At 44.0% G+C, this 21,381-nt stretch overlaps 1 protein-coding gene across 1 annotated transcript in view; it reads right to left on the reverse strand.

Moving 5' to 3' along the window:
• Positions 1–540: 540 nt before the first annotated feature.
• Positions 541–21,381, reverse strand: part of tm7sf3 (transmembrane 7 superfamily member 3) — a 60,266-nt gene continuing 39,425 nt past the window's right edge. Inside the window, exons 5-12 of the mRNA XM_038781173.1 lie at positions 19,275–19,443; positions 16,027–16,204; positions 13,825–13,911; positions 12,954–13,034; positions 9,875–10,027; positions 9,653–9,750; positions 8,309–8,471; positions 541–2,279 (exon numbers count right to left, since the gene is read on the reverse strand). Coding sequence (XP_038637101.1) covers positions 2,017–2,279; positions 8,309–8,471; positions 9,653–9,750; positions 9,875–10,027; positions 12,954–13,034; positions 13,825–13,911; positions 16,027–16,204; positions 19,275–19,443 — 1,192 coding nt within the window. The 3' untranslated portion in view covers positions 541–2,016. The remainder of the gene's footprint in view (positions 2,280–8,308; positions 8,472–9,652; positions 9,751–9,874; positions 10,028–12,953; positions 13,035–13,824; positions 13,912–16,026; positions 16,205–19,274; positions 19,444–21,381) is intronic.

Here is a 21,381-nt window from a genome sequence, read left to right on the forward strand (position 1 = left end):
ACAAGGATTTCAGTCAAGGCCCCAGCAATTTCCTCCCTCTATATTCTGGGATAGATCCCATCAGGCCCTGGGGACTTCTAAAAGACACCCAACAACACCTTTTATCTCAGTATGACCCAGATTATCTACACACCCCTCCCCAGACTCAACCAAGTCCTTCTCTCTGGTGAATACTGATGCAAAGTATTCATTCAGTACCTCACCCATTTCTTCTGGTTCCACACACAGATTCCCTACCCTGTCCTCAGGTGTACTGTCCTCCAACCCTAGCCACTCTTGCTCTTTATATACACATTCATCTCAGCCCTATTGACTTAAAATGCCTGCCATTCTCACTTGGACCCGTTGATTTTCTAACCTTGCAGTCGGCTTCAGTTTAATTTAACCACACGCACACGACATCCCACAAGCCTGCTTCACAAATTACAATAAACTCCATTAAAGTAACATCTTTGCACGTTCATTGATTGGGACAAAGTTGCCAAATGTAAATTTCTTAGTGAAAGAGGCAAGGACAAATAATTAAAACTCACCAACAAATATATCAAATATTTTAATCATATCCACAGTAGAAAACCTATACAATACAAACCATTGCTTCAAGTGTTAAATATATTTTATTTGCATTATTCACTATAAAACATGTGCATTCCCAATTCTAGAATACACTCCAATCAGTACCACAGCTATGCTCACTTGTTACCCAGGTTCACTGCAAGGAGGGCACATAATGAAGGTACTTTATGTTAACACTTTCCAGCTGTGTGCTGGGATTCAAATAAATTTTAGAATAGAATCTTTTTCAATCATTTCAGTGGAGATTAGAAACAACAATGCATCAAATGCATCATTTGCAACATTATCTCCGTTTCCCATCCAATTCATCTTAGGTCGAATTAAGCCAGGCTACTGGAGGGTTTAAAAAAGGGAAACTGTTCAATATTTTTTTAATATAAATTTAAGAGTACCCAATTCATTTTTTCCAATTAAGGGGAAATTTAGTGTGTTCAATCCACCTACCTTGCACATCTTTTGGTTGGGGGGAGAATGTGCAAACTCCACATGGACAGTGGCCCAGAGCCGGGATTGAAGCTGGGACCTCGGTGCCGTGAGACTGCAGTGCTACCACTACGCCACCGTGCTGCCCTACTGTTCAATGTTTGACCGATGCAAGCACCTGATAGCTGACAAGTTAATACTGGGTAAATAAGAGGTGAATCCTTAGTTGAAGAAATCTATGGCATAATTAATTTTAATTTAGCCAAAATTCACTCAATTATGAAGCTGAGTACAAAATAGTTAAGTCACATGATAATAACTTCCCAAAGATTACAATTAGGACTGAAAGTGAAAACAGAATAAAGTTTGATTTTAAGAACTTTCAGAGGACTAAATTTTATTAAAAATTTGTAGATCAGAAATTGTTCTAGAACTCAATGAGGTATTTAAATGTGCATTGCACTGTGCAAGTCTTGAATTTCCTTGACTACATACAAACCCTAACAGCTCTTAAGTGCTTGGTTATCACTAGTTAAGAGTGACAAACGTGAATCCTTAGAAGGACCGACTTTTCCCCAGGATATCCTAGATTCTTGTTTCTATTAAAAACATACTAATGTGCAAATAACCAGAGGCGAAAGGAAAAAAACATCTTGTACAAGCTCCATGCAGCCAGCCAACCACCACCACCCATTATAACTGGTTTGCCATTTTCAAAGATGAACTTGATACTCAAATGTTCTCAGGATTCAGTGCAGTTTTCATGACCATTATGTAGCCAATCACACAGTTCAGCCTAAAATCAGGTTACAAGATAGGACTAATTAATCCTTTGAGGCAATCCAATAGATTTTAGCACACTGAAGATTGAAAATTAGTAACAAAATTAACACTGCTTTAGGAATGCCTACTTTTTGGATTCCCAATTCAAAACGTGAACTGGCAGGTCGGCACTGATTTACGGCTGTAAAATACAAGGAAAAGACAGCCACATCCTGAATGTCTGTGCTTTGCAGTCTAAAGGAGCAATGGTGTCTGTTCACCCGCTGGCTGCTGTTTAATGAAGAGCTGCTTGACATCAGTCAGCACGCTCTTCATCCGATCCTTGATTGGAGGAATGTGGTGACTGGGATCCAAGACGTTAGTTTGACGGCGCTCCCTATCACGTTTCCAGGTTTGGTACGGATTAGATGGGAAGATGGGCTGGTCCTTTTCACGGTGAAACTGGAACACTATTCCACTTACCAGTAAGACCACCCATACGGATATTAAAATATAATCTGAATTAGAAACAAAAAAAAAGGTGTTTACAATACAGAGGAGAAATGTACAATCAACAGCAATTCCATTCAGCCTAAGCTCACTTTGTATGGCTAAGACGACAGCAGGGAGTAGGACTAATGGATAGCTCTTTCAAATTTGATCCCATTTTCCTTTTGAAAGTTACTATTGAATCTGCCACCACCACTTCTGGCAGCACATTCCAGATTATAACTATATAAAATATTCTCATCTCACCCATGACTCAACGTATGTCTACTGTATAATTCTCCAAAGCTGTTGATACAACATTAACACCATCAGTGCAATTAGAAAACAATTTAATTTCAATGTGTATTTTCAGCAGGATGATCTAATATCGCAAGCAAATCTGGACACTAGATGGCAAAAACAGGCCAGTTTAAGAGGAAACCAGTGCTTTGAGTAATTTAAAAATATGTAGACACAGGAGGGGCCATTCAGCCCATTTACAGCTATATTACACCAAAGGTGTAATTCTGCTCTTTCATTTCTTTTGAAGAACATCTCCCAATTTCTCAGGTTCCCTGCTTGCTCCAACATCCTTCCTGAAAGAGGAAACTGAACTTCAATCCCACCAATTTAACAGATGCCTCCCATTCTAAAAATCTAAGATACATTCTGTTCCCCCAACTCCAAACAAATTCTCCATACAAAACAAAAAAATATTTTTAAAATTTAGAGTACCTAATTATTTTTTCCCCCAATAAAGGGGAAATTTAGCATGGCCAATCCACCTAACCTGCACATCTGTGTGTTGTGGGGGTGAAACCCACAAAGACATGGGGAGAACCACACGGACAGTGACCCAGGGCTGGGATTCAAACGCAGGTCCTCAGCGCTGTAGTTCCAGAGCTAACCACTGCCACCCCAAAACAAAATCTGTTCTAATGTTCATCTCATCACACATCTTTCAAACATCATCTTGCTACAATTGTGCAGGGCTTTGCGGAGGGAAAAAAGTGCAATTTTGGTTTCCACATCTAAGGATAGACTTCCACACGAGATGATCCAGTAATGGTTTACTAAATTGGAATTGGTTCCTGGGATGGGTTAGGTTGACCTATGAGAAGATGCTGAGTAAAGTATGTTTATATTCTCTGGAGTTTAAAAGAATGAGGTGATCGCATTTAAAATGAAAGATTCTGAAGGGGCTTGGGTAAACATGGGAGGTTCTCTCTTCCCCCGCCCTCCACCGCTGGGCATCTAGAACACATCAGAAGGGGTTGATCATTTAGGACTGCAAGGACCACATTTAGGACATGGGACAGCATGATGGCACAGTGCTCATCACCATTAGCCTCACAGCACCAGGACCTGCGTTTGATTCTGACCTTGGGCAACTTGTGTGGAGTTTGCACTCTCTCTCAGAGTCTGTGTGGGTTTCCTTGATGTGCTCAGATTTCCTCCCAAAGATGTGCGGATTACCCATGCTAAATTGCTCCTTCATGTCGAATGGTTAATTGGGGTTGCAGGATTACAGGGATAGGGCGAGAGAGTGGGCCTAGGTAGAGTGCTCTTTCAGAGGGTTGGTCTCCTTCCCTATGATTAGGATGAAGAGAAATTTCTTTACTCAAATGCATTGTGAATCTTTGGAATTCTCGATTCCAGGGTGTTATGGATGTAGTATTGTTGCATATATTCAAGGCTGGAAAGGACAGATTTTTCATCTCAGGCAATTAAGGGAAATGCGAGAGTGGCAGGAAAGTACTTGGCTTATGGGGCCATATTGTCTTCTAATTCATGTTCATGTTCTAATTTTTATCAGCTGCAAGTTGATAGTGTCCCACAACCAGAAGAATCATTATTCCTCCAGCTTGAAAACCCCCCGATGCCTGTATTTTTATATTCATATCAATAATAATTGTACATGAGCAAGTCTCCTGTAAAACATCCTTTGACAACCCAGCCACACATCGAAGTGTCTTCAGAAGACAAATTTTATTTTATTAAAGCCTCTGGAACAGATTACTATGGGTTACACGTTTTTCTCCTTTGTCAGATTGAACACCATCTTTTAATCCCTTTTAGTTTATGTGGCTGCCGCATTACAAGTCACAAATGACAACCTCCCCAGCCCATACCATCCTCCCAATACCTCACCATGACTGTCCAGAAGATTGGGCCTGTTCTCACTACCATTCTTATCCAATAGCCAGAATCTCATTTGCAACGGCTTCTCTTCCTGCTCCTGCACAGTTAGCTCTAGTCGGCCAAAGATTTATCCTTGCACCCCAATGCCCCCCCCCCCCCCCCCTAATTTCTCATTTAAATACTTCCCTTTGAAATCTGAAATTTTTCATATGTTTCTGTAGGAATGCAGATAACACCAAGCTGACCACCACCTCCTCCACACTGGCATGGAAAACTGCTCATTTGACATCCAGCACTCAAATTAGCAGAAATCTCTTCAACATGGGGAGGCTGGAGTAATAATTTGTAAACTTTTACTCCCTAGCTACCGACTCCATTCCTCACGTTGTCATAGAATTTGCAGTGCAGAAGGAGGCCACTCGGCCCATCGAGTCTGCATCAGCCCTTGTAAAGAGCACCCTACCCAAGCCCACAGCTCCATCCTATCCCCATAACCCCACCTAACCGCAGGCAATTTAGCATAGCCAATTCACCTAACCTGCACATCTTTGGATTGTGGGAGGAAACCAGAGCACCTGGAGGAAACCCACGCAAACACGGTGAGAATGTGCAGACTCCAGACAGTGACCCAAGCTGGGAATTGAACCTGGGACCCTGGAGTGGTGAAGTAACTGTGCTAGCCATTGTGCTGCCAACTGAGACTGCACCAGATTGTTTGCAACCTTGGTGCCATTTATACCAGAAGTGAGATCCTGACCACATATCTGCACCATTACCAAGAGCTCTTACTTCCACCTCCATAATGTGACCCAATGCTGCTGCTAAACCTTTATCCATGGCTTCATTACCTCCAGATTTGACAATTCCAATGCACGCTTGGGTAGCCAGTTTAGATCATGAACAACTCTGCTACCTGTGCCCCTGCACTAAGTCCCTTTCACACATCTCCCCCCAATGCTTGATGACATTCTCTGGCTCCTGATCAAGCAACACCTCAAAAGAATTCTCAATGGTTTTAAATTCCCTCCAGCCCCACAGCCTTCCAAGATATTGGTGCTCTGACTTCCGGTGCCGGTGGGCGGGAGGCAGCCGCACACTGGAGGGCTCCCGCTTGGGAATAGGAATTTCGGAGTTTCAACACCTGGTCCCGAGGGCAACGGAGGCTGACAAGGCTGTAAGGCACAGGGAGGAGAAATGTCCAAGTTTCGGAGAAAAACGGCCGTGAAAAAGGGGGTCAATGAAAGTCTGCCGGGAAGTGAAAAAGTCAGCGCAGGAACTGTAAGGAAAGCGGAGGCTGGAACACATGAAGTGATGAAGAAGGCGGCGATGGGGGCGGTATTGAAAGTGCTGGTGGAGGAGGCGATTGCCCCGGTGAGGGCAAAGGTATCAAGCACAGCAGCGGAGGTGCAAGAGCAAGGTGAGACACCGAAAGAAGTGGAAGAGGCATTATCGCAGCACAGTGACCAACTCACCTCGATGGGGAAGGAGTTATGGAGGGTGATAGAGACCAACAAGTATCTGCCAGCCAAAATGGAAGACCTGGAACAGATCCAGGCAACAAATCGGAGGATTGTGGGTCTGCCCGAAGGCCGACAAGAGTATTTTGCCATGATGTTGGCAAAGCTATTGGGGGAGGGGGCTGGTTTAGCACAGGGCTAAATTGCTGGTTTTGAAAGCAGACCCAGGCAGGCCAGCAGCATGGTTCAATTCCCGTACCAGCTCCCCAAACAGGCACCGGAATGTGGAGTCTAGGGACTTTTCACAGTAACTTAATTTGAAGCCCACTTGTGACAATAAGCGATTTTCATTTTCAGGGGAATGATCCCTCCCAATATGAACTGGATTGAGCTCATCGGTCGTGGAGGCCTATACCAAAGGTAAGTGAGCCGCCAAGAGTAGTAACTCTGTTTCCATAGGTATAGCGTGAAGTCGAAAGTCCTGTGCTGGGCAAAGCAGAAGCGGGTGGTGCAGTGGACTGGAGCTGGTATACACATACCAGGACTTTACGGTGGAGCTGGCGAGGAGACGTGCTGCCTTCAGCCGGGTAAAGAAGGCACTGTACATGAGCAAGATGGTGTGGCATAGTATATCCAGCTAAGTTGAGGACTTTTATTTTGGGACAGTGAAAGAAATTGAGGAGTTTGGGAAGGCAGAAGGACTGTGGCAGAATTGAGAAATGGTTGTGTACCGATGTAGCCTCATGGAACTTTATTTTTTCACTGCGTGTTGGTGCATGTACTAAACGAGTCGACGCTGTACATATTTGGACAAGGGAAGAGATGGGACTTTCATTTGCAATGATGGTTCTTTGGGACTTGGGTGTGTATGCTTGGAGACCCAGGCAGGGGTCTCCACGCTGGCCGGTTTAAGACGGCCAGTGAATGGGAGCGAGGTGGGGGTGGGGGGCTGCGGCCATTGGAGCCTGGTCGAACAGGTTTCAGAGAGTCTAGCCGAGGTGAAAAGTTGGGGGAAGGAGTTTACAAGAGGAAGTGGAGGGGAGGAGTCTGGGGTGTCTACAATTCATGGGTGCCATTCATGGTACTCTTTCGGGAATTGGATGGGATTGAATATTTGGGGGGGGGGGGGGGGGGTGGACTGTACATGTCAATGGTGACAATAGGCGATTCCCAATTCCTTTTTCTTTTCCCACCTTGGGAGGTTTGGTTTTATTTGATGCTTATATTGTCAGATGGGTCGTCGTTGTTGATAAGGGGATTGACATTGTATTCGTAAATGTTTACGGTTTGTTGGTGGGGTGTAAATTCTGAAGAAAATGTGAAAATGGACAATAAAAATATTTATAAAAAAATATATTGGTGCTCCTAATTCTGGCCTTTCAATTATCCCAGATTTTAAATTACTCTATGATTGGTAGCTTTGCCTCCAGCTGCCTGGAATCCAAAGCACAGGAATTCCTTCCCTGCCTCTATTCCTCTCCTTAGAGACTCCCCAAAACCCAACTTGGCGATCAAGGTTTCTCACCTGCCCCAATAGCTTCTTGTGACTCAGTTTAGTTTCATTGTGCCCATGGAGCACATTGGGGCATTAAAGATGCTGCTGCACACAAATACAAGTTGAAACATTGGTATTCCATTAGTAACCTCTTAGTAGTAACCTTCTTTTAAAGTGTGCCTTGTTACAGTCCTAGCATGCCTCTCGACTTTCCTCAAGTTACATAGGATCATCACAATGATGGCTGAGCACTCCACCTCCATTCATTACAACCATCATTCTAGGATTTAATGAGTGGTATGGGTGGTTTTACCTTTATTTGGCTGGTGACAGAGTCCTTTCTTAGCCAACAAGTCCTGTTAATTTTATTGCTCAGAACAATTCCTGGGAATGTGCTGGACGTGTGCCTCCAGCTTCCCCATGCCCACCCAATGGGCATCCCAAGTCTTTATTTCAATCCGCATCTGAAGTGCCAGCCCAGATTAAGTGATCAGGATTTTAGAGTGGAACTTGAATCTACAACAGTTTGACTCAATACTTGAAGCATATGCTATTGCTGGTCCAATTAAACTTTTGTGCACTATGTTCCCTCACCCCCTTTGTTGGCCAAGCCTCAGCCCTACTCTCAGCTCCCTTCTTGAAGCCCTTTACTATTACCACAACCACCTTTAAAAGCCTCTTCAAAGTTTCAACCAGGCCTTCAGACATCCTGCCCCAACTCTCCCACAAAAGGCTTAGCATCCACAGTTTCTCTTCAGAGGAAGTTTCTTGCAATAACTTTTTCTTAAAAAAATGGAACTTAGTGAATTTACCACCAAAGCATTACCGAATTCAGAACAGGTTGAAAAGCCAAACTAATCACGAGACTAAAAATCTTTTCATTCTCAAGTTCTATCAGAATGTGACTTTCTGGTAAAAAAGGTTCTCAAAAATTACAGCCCTATTGCTGCATCTCAACACTTACCATTCATCTGGAAAGGTACATCTGTGTAAGCGCTGTTGAAGTTTTCATTGAGTGCTCGTTTAAGAATGTTTAGTGTGATGTAGGCAAGGCTGGTATACACAAAGTTATGGACTGCTAGGATCACTGTGTAGGAACCAATGAATCCGCATGTCATTATGTTCAACTAGAAACAAAAAAAAAAACAATTAAACACTAAAAATGTGAAAAATATTTAAAAACCTTCCAATGTGCTGTGGCATGCATATCAGTGAGATTTTTGGAAATTGGTTGGGATATCTTACAATTTGAGATGTAGTTAGTGAATTAATGCAACTCCGGTAATTCAGGAACTATGGTTCCTGAATCTCTCCTCCGCTCGGGATTTTTTTTTCCTCACTTCATGTCTGGATCTGTTGTAGACATATTGATGGAGATCACGTTGTCAACTAATTGCAGTCAACCAAACGTGGAGATGTCTGAAAAAGAAACGGGGCAGTGTGGTGACACTGTCCGTGTGGAGTTTGCACATTCTCTCAGTATCTGTGTGGGTCTCACCCACACAAACCCAAGATGTGCAGGATAGGCGATTGGTCACACTAATTGGAATTTCTTTTTAATGTTTGCCAAGATTTAATATTTTAGAGCAACTTGGGAGGTACCAGAGCCACAAGACAGGCCAGATGGGACACTATTTGGTCTATAGTCGGGAGAGACATTTATGGATGATGGCATAGAAAGTCAGATATCCAAATTTGATGACAATACAACGTTAGGCTGCATTGTATGCAGTCTAAAAGATAGCATAAAATTGCAAGCAGATTTTAACAGACTAGGCAAATGGGCAAAATTGTGGCAGATGTAATTTAATGTAAATCAAGTGTGAGGTTATCCATTTTGGACCAAAATAAGAGAGCAGAATACTTTCTAAATGCAAAGAGGTTAGGTGACTTGGGGGCTCAGTTTAACTGTGTTCAATTTAATGTTTCAGTATCTGGCAGGATAAAAACCTATAGTTAGATTCATGCTGGACAAAGGTGTCCCTATGTGTGGGGGCTGGTTAAGTTGCAACTGCGATTCTATTGCGCTTTGAGGACTACGGCAAGAATAAACAAGCCAGTAGTGGCAGCTTAGCAACTGGAGCCTGGTAAAGTAGAGAAGCTTTTAAGTCTTAGTTCATCTAATTTGACTGCAGTTGGAGATGGGTAGAGAGAGAAGGCAGCACACAATAGAAGCAGTTGGTTCAGAAGGCTAGAGGGGGAATCTCTCTCCCAGCTGGAGGGATACTAACAAGAAATCTACAGTTACTAGCTTGAGCTCAGAGCAGATGTTTGTGCATTTGACCACAGTATAAAGAGAGGAACCTACTGGTCTTGGGCAGCTGAAGAATATCAGAGGTACAAGTAAAGTCACACTTGTAAAGGTCACCCAGAAGACAGCATCATTATTGAAGACTTTAATGTTTCCTGAAAGGCAAAAGAAAAAAAAAAGAAAACTGTTGAAGTTTCGACACCAAAGCAAACTTTACAATCAAAATTCTGTATCTTGGATAAAGATCAGGCTCAGCTAGATTGTTCTTGAATTACTCACCCAACGGTGTAAAGAAGATCAGAGATGACAGCAAAAATCCCAGCACGAGCCCAACGACCATCATGCAGAATACAACAGAGCCGGATCGCCACCAACAAATCACCAGTAAACTCCCACCAAAACATCCCGTGACTGCTACCAGGCCCAAAACCACTGAGCAAACAAAAACAGAGAAGGCTCTTAAATGAGAACTACACAATCAATAGATTTAATTGTGCTGTATTAACAAGGTAAAATGAAATTTCGGCTAGCTGGGGGGAACGAGCTACGGTACCTACAACTCAAAAACTTCCTACGAAAGGAGACAAGGACGTACCCACAACCGCCACGACAGACACTACTGGAAGACCTACTGGACGCAAGTATCCTAGAGAAAGGGAACTGTAGCGACATGTATGACCGACTGGTAGAAAGGGACGACACCGTACTGGACGCAACAAGAAGGAAATGAGAGGACGACCTGGGGATGGAGATAGGGTGGGGGACTCTGGAGCGAAGCACTGCATAGGGTCAACTCCACCTCCACGTGTGCAAGGCTCAGCCTGACGCAACTAAAAGTGGTACATAGAGCCCACTTAACAAGAAACCGTATGAGTAGGTTCTTCCCGGAGGTGGAGGACAGATGTGAATGGTGCCAAAGAGGCCCGGCCAACCACGCCCACATGTTCTGGTCTTGCCCCAGACTTGTGGAGTACTGGACAGCCTTCTTCAAGGCTTTGTCCAAAGTGGTGGGGGTGAGGGTGGAGCCATGCCCGATAGTGGCGGTCTTCGGGGTTTCAGACCAGCCAGGTCTATTCCTGGGGAGGAGGGCGGACGCCCTTGCCTTTGCCTCCCTGATCGCCCGCCGTAGAATCCTGTTTGGCTGGCGGTCAGCAGCACCGCCCAGAGCTGCAGGCTGGCTGGCCGACCTCTCGGAATCTCTCCAAATGGAGAAAATCAAATTCGCCATCCGAGGGTCGGACGACGGCTTCCACAGAACGTGGGAGCCATTCATGCAACTGTTCCGGGACCTGTTTGTGGCCAACGTACAAGAGGAAGAATAGTCGGGTGGCCAAGAATCAGGGGAAAATGGACGGGAATCGGGGGAAGGTAGCCCGGGGGGGGGGGGGGGGGCCTACGGGTTTGTTACGGGGGTTTGATGGCTAGCTAAGGCCCAAAACCAAACTAAATAAATGCCAATAAACATGTGCCTCGGCCATATTGGGGAATGTAAAATATGTATGCCGGCTAAAGGGGGGGGGGGGGGGGGGGGGGGGGGGGGGGGGGGGGGGGGGGGGGGGGGGGGGGGGGGGGGGGGGGGGGGGGGAAAGAGGCCACAGTTATTATTACGAAGATGCTTACCTGTAAATATATATGTTAATTTTTGCGTGTCTCTCTCTAACAATTTGTAATTTGTTCAATATAAAACATGAAAACTGAATAAAAAACATATATCAAAAAAAAACAAGGTAAAATGCATGTGGATAAATTCTAGTAAAGCATTAGATTTAATTGACTCTTAGGGTGGGCAGAAGGCAAGAAGTGGGCGAGGAGTGCAGAAAATTGAGCTTCAGGGACTTGTATCCAAAACAATTCCAGACTGATGTACCTTTATATCAGCAAGAGAAGCACAATTCTGAAAATTATTGCACTCATACAGTCAAGCTCAGTGGATCAAGGCATCTACTTTATTGTAAATGACAAAATAAGTGCATGTTCTTGCACACTTTTTAAAAAATAAAAGCAGATAAATGGGATTAAGATAAAGATCAGTTATGGAAGAGCAGACTTGAGGGACTGCAAAGCCTCAGCCTATCTCCAAGGAGTGGCGTTGCTCAGAGAGCCAGCAGACATAATAGGCCAACTTGTGCTCAACTATCCCCTGACAAGAGTTTCATCTGGAATAGTGAAAGAGCAAGTCTTAATACAAACTCCTTCAATGTGATGATTTAATAATTCTTCAGACAAGGATCCACATGGGCAATTAATGGCACACAAGGACCATGCAGCTATTTGATTAGTTTGGTATTCTGTCTCAGCAGCAACAGTCAAATCCCGATTGAAGATAAAAAGCCGCCATGAAAGGTCAGCTTCAAATAAAACAACCAACTCACCCCAGGTCAACTTGGGTTAACGGCACCAAGTTCAGCTCTCTATTAAGTGTACGATATAGGACAAGGTTTTGTTTTGCACCCACATTAGCTGTTCAACCAATTTGTGCATTTTAGATTCAAGACCATGAAAATGATTAGCGATAGCCTTCCAGACTGTCTTGCGAGCTCTAGGGTAGAGCAATCCATTTATTTCATCAAAATTTTTACCACCTCTGCTCTAAAATGAGAGCAATCGCAGTTGCTCGAGTGTCTCAGTGGAAGTGTAGGCCCTCATCCCTGGCACCATCCTAGTACATCTCCACTGCACAGTCCTCCATCCTTCTGAAAGTTGTGCCCAGAATTGGACACTATGCCAGCTGAGGCTGAACCAGTCTTTTTCTTTTTTTTTAAAAAAAAGTTTAGCCCTTTTTTTAAAAAACCTAAGGCTTTCAAGAACACTAGAAAAGACAAATGGCCTTTTCAATCTGTCCTGCCACGCAAGATTTGTGTAAACACAACCACCTCTGTTCCTGAACCTTCTTTAAAAAGTGGACTATTTAGATCACGTTTCCCCTCATTCCACCTGCAAAACATACCTTTGTCTCTGGTGTATTTTGCATAAACTCTGTTTTGTATGTAAAACAGAAGACTGTTCAGTATTCCCCACTGGCGGGTGACAGCAGAACTAGGGGGCATAGACTCAAAATAAGGGGAAGTAGATTTAGGACTGAGTTTAGGAGGAACTTCTTCACCCAAAGGGTTGTGAATCTATGGAATTCCTTGCCCAGTGAAGCAGTTGAGGCTCCTTCATTACATGTTTTTAAGGTAAAGATAGATAGTTTTTTGAAGAATAAAGGGATTAAGGGTTATGGTGTTCGGGCCGGAAAGTGGAGCTGAGTCCACAAAAGATCAGCCATGATCTAATTGAATGGCGGAGCAGGCTCGAGGGGCCAGATGGCCTACTCCTGCTCCTAGTTCTTATGTTCTTATGTTCTTAATTCACTTACCATCATAATCCAGCACAAGCAATCGTACAATAAGAATGAAGGCCAGAAATCCCAGGAAAATGAATCCCATGAAGAACAATTCTGTAACACAAACACGTTATTCAACTTGGAGACCCAGAGGTTAGCTCGCTATAAGCAGTGCCCCTTCAGCTCGATATGGTCTGGTGGAAAGCTGGGACTTGTATCTGCATTTAACCGGTTTAAAATTAGTGTCCAAGATAGAAACTAGCCACTTGACCAAAGAGGTCTAGGCTGAGTTCCATAACTCTCATCCTGTCCCCATATCCAGAAATAAACAGTCTTTGGAAAAGAATGTTCCAGATTTCCACTCCCTTTTCTGTGAAGTGCTTCCTGACATCAACCCCGAGCAGACTGGCTTTCCTTTTAAGGTTCTGCCTCTTTCCAGAGGGAATAGTTTCTCGAACGACCCAACCAAATACTTCAAACAAACATTCATCATGAACAAATAAATAAAATCCCCTCAAATCTGCTCTCCTTCCCCCAGTTTATGCAATGGCCCTCAATCATCCTGGATCTCTGCCATTACATCTCCTTCAAAGTCAATACACCTTAACAAGGTGTCAAGCACAAAATTGAGCACTTGCTATGTGAAAAGTGAAGGACACCGCCTAGTGTCCAGGCCAGTTACCCTGCACCCTGCAGAAGGAGCCATGTCCAGGCCAGTTACCCTACACCCTGCAGAAGGAGCCATGTCCAGGCCAGTTACCCTACACCCTGCAGAAGGAGAACGTTTGCATCATTCACACTGGTCATTATTTTATTGCTGGCTGAAGCAACAGTCCAGCAGGTGGCAACCTTCAAAGCAGAACCCAACTGATAGCATTCACTCTGCAACAGAACTAGAACTTACCTATTTTTAGATATCTATGCCCAAAGAAGCAAACAAATAATCCAACAAGCCCGGCAGAAACAAAAAATATTTTTGTTGAAGTTCGTTCTAAAAAAAAACAAAAAAAAATCATGAGGACAGATAATTGCAGAGTTTCCAAAGTGAATATTACAAGCCAAATACTACACACAACACTTTCCCCAATGGCAATTATAATGTCCCCAGCCTACCACCAAACCAACAAGAGAGAGTGAACACAACGTTGATCTCATTTAAGCTTTATTGGGGGCAGCACGGTAGCATGGTGGTTAGCATAAATGCTTCACAGCTCCAGGGTCCCAGGTTCGATTCCCGGCTGGGTCACTGTCTGTGTGGAGTCTGCACGTCCTCCCCCTGTGTGCGTGGGTTTCCTCCGGGTGCTCCGGTTTCCTCCCACAGTCCAAAGATGTGCGGGTTAGGTGGATTGGCCATGCTAAATTGCCCGTAGTGTCCTAATAAAAGTAAGGTTAAGGGGTGGGGGGTTGTTGGGTTACGGGTATAGGGTGGATACGTGGGTTTGAGTAGGGTGATCATGGCTCGGCACAACATTGAGGGCCGAAGGGCCTGTTCTGTGCTGTGCTGTTCTATGTTCTATGTTCTATCTCAAGACTAGGCTAGTGCTCTCCAGGCAGAACTGCACCCAGACTTGTTTATTCATCACCTTGGGACTTGGATACCCACACTTTCCAACCCGCAAGCTGGAAGATTAAATTTACAAATGCACAAACGGTAAAATCAATTGGAACCATGTCATAACCTTACCACTGAAGGTTCTAGTCTGCTGTCGTGCAGAGTAATGTAGTAATTAATCTGGTCACCTGACTCCTTCGTACACAGCTGAAGGAACCTTTGAACTATTTCACCCATGTGTAGCAACATGTTTTGGCAGTTTCCTGCTTGTTAAAACAGGAATTTAGCAGGGAGGAAGGAGGAGCAACTGAACCAATCAGCTGGAAGTAAAAATCAAAGAAACAAAAAACTTCATCCACAGGTCATAACGATGGCTACAAGAGCAGATCAGAGGCTGGGAATCCTGTGGCAAGTAACTCGCCTCCCGACTACCCAAAGCTGATCCCCCATCTATAAAATGCACAAGATAAATGGAAAACTCTCCACTTGCCCAAGACACTCAGCACTCCAAATAACATTAAACCAGCAGATACGGCACGGAGAGCATGGTGTTTTAAAATCTGGTTCTCAGTATCAGGAGATAACAGATCTGGCAGTTAGAATAAAGATGAATATTTAATCTGCATCTTTATCAAAGAAAAAAAAAAATCATCCTGCTTTCTCCAGCAGTGGTTCTTCTGCCAAAATGCAACCGGCCGAGGAGGGTACTCAACTTTGCATCTCTGGGAAAGAAGGATGAATGGAGAATGAGGACAAATCATTGAAAAAAAAAACACTGCTTTGATGGCATGCATGTGCAGTTTGAACAGGGTAAAGGGGCTGAAGGGCCTCATATTTCCTAAACATGCCATGTTAGCATTGACACTGGCAGGACCACAGATCTACCTGCCATGGAATGTTTTTGTGCAAACACAAGATTTAGGAGCAGGAAATGTTTCGGAAAATTAGGACAGGACTAAAAAATGTTAATACCCACATGAATTTTTATTTGCAAAATTAAACAGGGCAACGACAACTCCCAGCATAAATGATTAAATTTGACGTCCAATGATCTTGTATACTTCATCCCTTCCAAGCGAACTTGCGGTGAAGTATGGAAAAGAGGCCAGCCCGGAAATGTTGTCTGGAGTTTGAAATGCTCAGTAACCGCACAAAGGAAGTGGCGAGGCAAAGCAGCTGCTGTCGAGATCCCCAAACTGAACTAGTTCTCTGAAAAGACCAGTATCAACAAAGGAAAGGAGATTGGAGAGCCGGGTGAAAGAAAGAGCAGTTTAGGAACTTGGTGGATGAAAATTTGCCATCATATTCCTACAGCACAAAGTAGTCCGGTAATGGCTGCAAAATGCTTTGGGACATCAAGGTGCTGAAAAGTTTTATATAAAAAGAGTCTTTGAGGTGGTGCAGTGGCAGATGACCAAAGGGAAATGAGAGGGAGGAGGAGGAGTAGGAACATAGATCTACTCCTAGCTAAAGATAGAGGTTACAACCAGCTAGAGATTCAGTTAAACTGGAGTGGTTCAAACCATTAGCCAAGTAAACAATTTCAGTACTTACTCAAAGTGTAGCAATTGTCCAGTTTGTCAGTGAAGCTGCAGCCATATGTATGAGCAGGGGTGTAAGCTGCTGATGTGTTCAACTCTAGATCCTTAACAATAACAGTGTAAATCACCCCTTGGCCGGCTATGGAGGATACAGCTACACTCGCATAAGCTTGTGCTCCCAAACTGAAAACCTGAAACCAAAAAGATAAAATGTTGTGAAAATAGGTCATGGCACAGTCTCCAACCACAAGGGAGCTCACTTCCCATCAAGAAGATAATGCCCTTCAACCGTTTTAGTAAAGTAGACTTCAGCTCAATTTGATATACGGCAAGAGTTTCTTACTCCCATTTGTTTTAATTTATTAAACTACACTCATTTGTTCCAAAATTAACAACTGGTTTAGCTGGGCTGGTAGCACACAAGGTTAAGAGGTTAACTCAAAATCCAGTACGATTATTTTGTTGTTTCCCTACGGGGATAAAAAAAATGCAATTTGATTTTACTTCCTGGAGAAGAATTAGATTAATTTTCATTCACAAGAGTTCAAAGAATCCCTATAGTGCAAAAGGGGGCCATTCAGACCCTCGAGTCTGCTCAGACTCTGAAAGAGCATCATACCTAGGCCCACTCCCACAAACCAGTAATCCCACCTAACCTTTCGAGCACGGAAAGACAATTTAGCATGCCCAAACCACCTAACCTACACATCTTTGGACTTTGAAGTGGATGCAAGATGGCAGATGAGAGTCAGGCGGCATGGGGCAGAGCAGGTGAAATTTGGACAAGTTTGTGTTCTGTGCCGGAGCAAGCAGCCTGGAAAAAAGCCTTTACAATGTGATGCCAGCTTCAAGTCTTGTAGACAATTAAAAACGAATGAGGGCCGAGGGCAGGGAGGGTGTCCAAGAAAACTAAAATTCCACCAGGACTAGGCAGGGTAGAGGCAAGAAGTACATTCCCGATGGTGGAGATGTCCAGAAACAGGATCTGAGGATACGGGGTAGACCATTTAGAACAGAGAAAAAAGGAGCAATTTCTTCACCCAGAGTAGTGAGCTTGTGGAATTTGTTACCACAAATGGTGATGGGGATGAACAAATATGGGGGGGGGGGGGGGGGGGGGGAAGAAATGGGGGAAGAGAAAAATTGGGTGACCAGCCATGATCAAAATGAATGGCAGAACAGACTTGGAAGGGCCAAATGACTTCCTTCTGTTCCTATGTTTCCATGTTTCTCTGAAATATACTGACATTTGGCTTCAACCACCAGCTATATCTTCTCCCCAGCCACCACCATCCCAGCTTCTACTATGGCTTGGGCCTCCTTTTCAACGGAGAAATGGCGGATTTCGGAAGCATGGAGGGTGCGTGAGAAGGCGGCCACGGGCCTGCCCAATTAGTTGTGTGGCCGCCAGAGCTACATCGGATGTGTCGTTCTCGACTTGGAAGGGAAGGGATTCATTGATTGTGTGCATCGTGGCCTTTGCGATGTCTGCCTTTATGCAACTGAAGGCCTTGCATGCCTCTGCCGACAGGGGGAAAATAGTGGATTGGATTAGTGGGCAGGCCTTGTCCACGTAATTGGGGACCCAACTGTGCGTAATATGAAAAAAGCCCGAGGCAACGTTTCAGGGCCTTGGAGCAGTGTGGGAGGGGGAACTCCATGAGGGGGCGCATGCGTTCAGGGTCGGAGCCTATGACTCCATTGTGCACTACATAGCAGAGGATGGCTAGACGATCGGTGCGGAATACGCATTTCTCCTTGTTATAGGTCAGGTTAAGGAGACTGGCAGTATGGAGAAATTGGTGGTCCTGCTGGTCGTGGCTGAAGATGGTGATGTTGTTGAGGTACGGAAACGTGGCCCACAAACCGTGCCGATCAACCATTAGGTCCATCTCCCATTGGAAGACTGAGATCCCATTTGTGACACCAAAGGGAACCCTTAGGAAGTGGTAGAGCCGCCCATCTGCTTCGAATGCAGTGTACTTGCGGGCGTCCGGGCGAATGGGGAGCTGGCGGTAGGCTGATTGGAGGTCCACCGTGGAAAAGACCTTTTATTGTGCAATCCGATTGACCAAATCAGATATGCGGGGGAAGAGGGTACACGTCGAGCTGCGTATACCTGTTGATGGTCTGACTATAATCGATGACCCGTGCTTCTCCCCGGTCTTTACAACCACTACTTGAGCTCTCCAGGGGCTGTTGCTAGCCTCGATAATACCTTACTTCAGTAACTGCTGGACTTCCGACCTAATGAAGGTCCGGTCCTGGGCACTGTACCATCTGCTCCTGGTGGTGACGGGTTTGCAATCAGGGGCGAGATTTGCAAAAAGGGAAGGCGGGTCGACCTCGAGGGTCACGAGATTGCAGACAGTGAGGAGGGGTATAGGGCCGCCAAATTTAAAGGTTAAGCTCTGGAGGTTATATTGGAAGTCCAATCCCAGGAGTGTGGCAAGCACAGAGGTGAGGGAGGACATAGAGTCGGAAATTCTTAAAAACTTGTAATTGTAATTTAATTTTGAATATTGCAAGCACAAAACACAAGTATAAACCTGTTGGGCCAAATGGCCTGTTCCAGTTCTATAAATTCTATACAGAGCAATTTTGCCAATATTCCAAAATTAAATGCAATAAGTCATAGCTCCTTGATTAAAGCTGCTGGGTGAAACCTGTACCGTATGCACTACGTGAATATCATAAATCTCCAATACTTAGAGCAGCACGATGGTTAGCACTGCGGGCCTAGGTTCAATCGCAGTCCACTGTCTGTGGACTTTGCACATCCTCTCCATGTTCGCATGGGTCTCAACCCTTATAACCTAAAGGTGTTTCAGGGTGGGTGGATTGGCCACGCTAAAATGAAATAAATAAATCTCTAAATATTTTAAAAGATTGATGAACTTTCCATCCAGAGAATTAGAAATATCAAACCAATCTATTCACTGGTCAGTTAGATAATAAATCTTTATTAGTGTCACAAGTAGGTTTACATTAACACTGCAATGAAATTGTGAAAATCCCCTAGTCACCACACTCCGGCACCTGTTCGGCTGCACTGAAGGGGAATTCAGAATGTCCAATTAACCTAACAAGCATGTCTTTTGGGACTTGTGAAGGAAACCAGAACACCCAGAGGAAACCCACAGAGATGAGGCGAACGTAGACACTCCACACAGCCAGGAATCGAACCCAGGTCTCTGGCTCTGTGAAGCAATAGCGTTCCCTCAAACTTTTTTGGGTGGTGAAAGTTCAATTTCATCATACCTGGATTCCGTTTGCTTCCACATGTGGTATCGCAGCCATCTTTTGAAGAGCAGTAAAGAGGACCTTTTCATTCAGGTCAGTCTCTGGTAGAAAATACTGGTAGACATCGTATCGAAGTCGTGATCTGGACTCTTCGCCAACATAGTCACACGAGGGTGGAACTGTCCCCCTGTAATGAGGACAGTTCCCAAATTCAACAATTCTACTTTTGAAAACAAGCAGCACAACTGCATCCATTTTGTCTCATTAAAAAAGGGACTGATCACCAATCTGAAGCACATATACACCTTCAGGCAAAATAAAGTTACTCATCAACATTCCAGCCATTAATCAACTTGGTCTTGCAACAAGTTGCACAAGTCTCCAGATAGGTTTTGTTGACGTGATACGGAATTCGTTGAAGCTAAAGTTGGTTATTGGGAATGTCAGGATTAGACAATATTATTCTTTCATTCACCTTTTCAAAAATAATTTAGGAAATCAGCAATTAATGCATTATTACAGACAGTTATTAAATTGGTAGAATCATGAAAACTATACAACAGGCTGCTATTCATATAGTCAACTCCAGTCTATATGTTTCCACCAATACAAAATCAGTGGACGAGGATCAGTTATATTCAGGTAATGGAAGACTTCTTCAATCAATAGAATGAAGCAGTTTCTTTCATCAAGTTCCCAAAAGGGTAACCCCAACTATTAATAAATGAAGGCTGGATTAAGACAAACTGGCATTTATACAAAACCTTTCATATCCTCAGGTGTCCAAGACCAATGCAATTAACTGTGGTGTGTAGGGAATGCCTCAGCAAGGTCTCAAGTAGTCATGTAATATTGACCATATTTTTTGGTCAAGATTAATATTGATTCAGGTGCCAGGAAGAGCTCCCTGCTCATCAAAAGCAGTCACTAGAGCCTTAGTTCAGCACCTCATCACAAGAGAAGGCAAACGAGTACCACTGAGAATATCACTGGATTGTGTGCTCAGGTTTCTGGAGTGGGTCTTGAACCTACAACCCAAGACTCACCTCACTGTACCATTACGGATGGTGTTTAGTGGATAATCTGATTACCTCCAAGGTTGTATCTGGTTCACAGATGGCCAGTGAAGATGAACTGATTCATAGATGAATTCTCAATCCTGCTACTTTTCATTTCAGGCCTTCCACTGCCTCAAGCCCACCCCACCAGCACAGCATCAACACATCCATTGTCCCTTGTATAAACCTTACTTGGCTATTCAACAACACAACTCTGTTGTATTATATTGCCACTCCTGGTAGCATATTGTATTACTTGGTTAAAGTAATATCTGTTGTTACTGATTGCACTTGATCTTGAAGAATATACTAGTCTTTGATGTAAAATAAACAAATTAAAACTAATAAATGAGTTTGACACTCTACTGAACTAACTGTAGAACAAAGTAGAGAGATATAACTATATAAATGGTATCTGAACTATACATGGTGTCTAGGCTATGATCCAACTATACTACTGTTGTCTAGCTACTCCTGCGTGGAAGGAGAGCAAGACCCTTTGGGAGCTCGTTATCTAGTGTGATCTGGTGGTGCCCACTACTGGTAGAGCCACAGCTAAATTATTGTGATTAACCCTTTAGTTACATGTCTGTCTATATATCATTACAAAGATAACATGGGTAAGCCCTCTGTAGTCAACAAATGACAATTCCAGAATTGTGGAACAGCCACCATTGCTAATTCCAAGGCCAGCTTAAGCCAAGGAATGGAGGGGGGGGGGGGGGGGGGGGGGGCAGTGCTGTGGGGCAGCATTGCTAACCACTACTTTCCTCAGATTTAGTCGAGATCTAACGTACTCAGTCAAGAATCCAAGTTGAGCCCATGCTACAGTCACCAGCATTAAACCATTAATGCTTTGTCATCATGTTTCATTAAAAATAAAACGAATCCAAACCCACAAAACTGCTAGCATGTAGAAGGACAATGGCAGTAGATACCTAGAAACCCCAGCACCTAGAAGCTCCACTCCAAATCACTCAACATCCTGGCTTGTAAATATAAAATTAAATCGCTGTTCCTTCACTGTCGCTGGGTCAAAATCTTGGAATTTCCTCCCAACAGCAGTG

Source organism: Scyliorhinus canicula, chromosome 20 (genome assembly GCF_902713615.1).
Source record: "Scyliorhinus canicula chromosome 20, sScyCan1.1, whole genome shotgun sequence".
Lineage (NCBI taxonomy): Eukaryota > Metazoa > Chordata > Chondrichthyes > Carcharhiniformes > Scyliorhinidae > Scyliorhinus > Scyliorhinus canicula.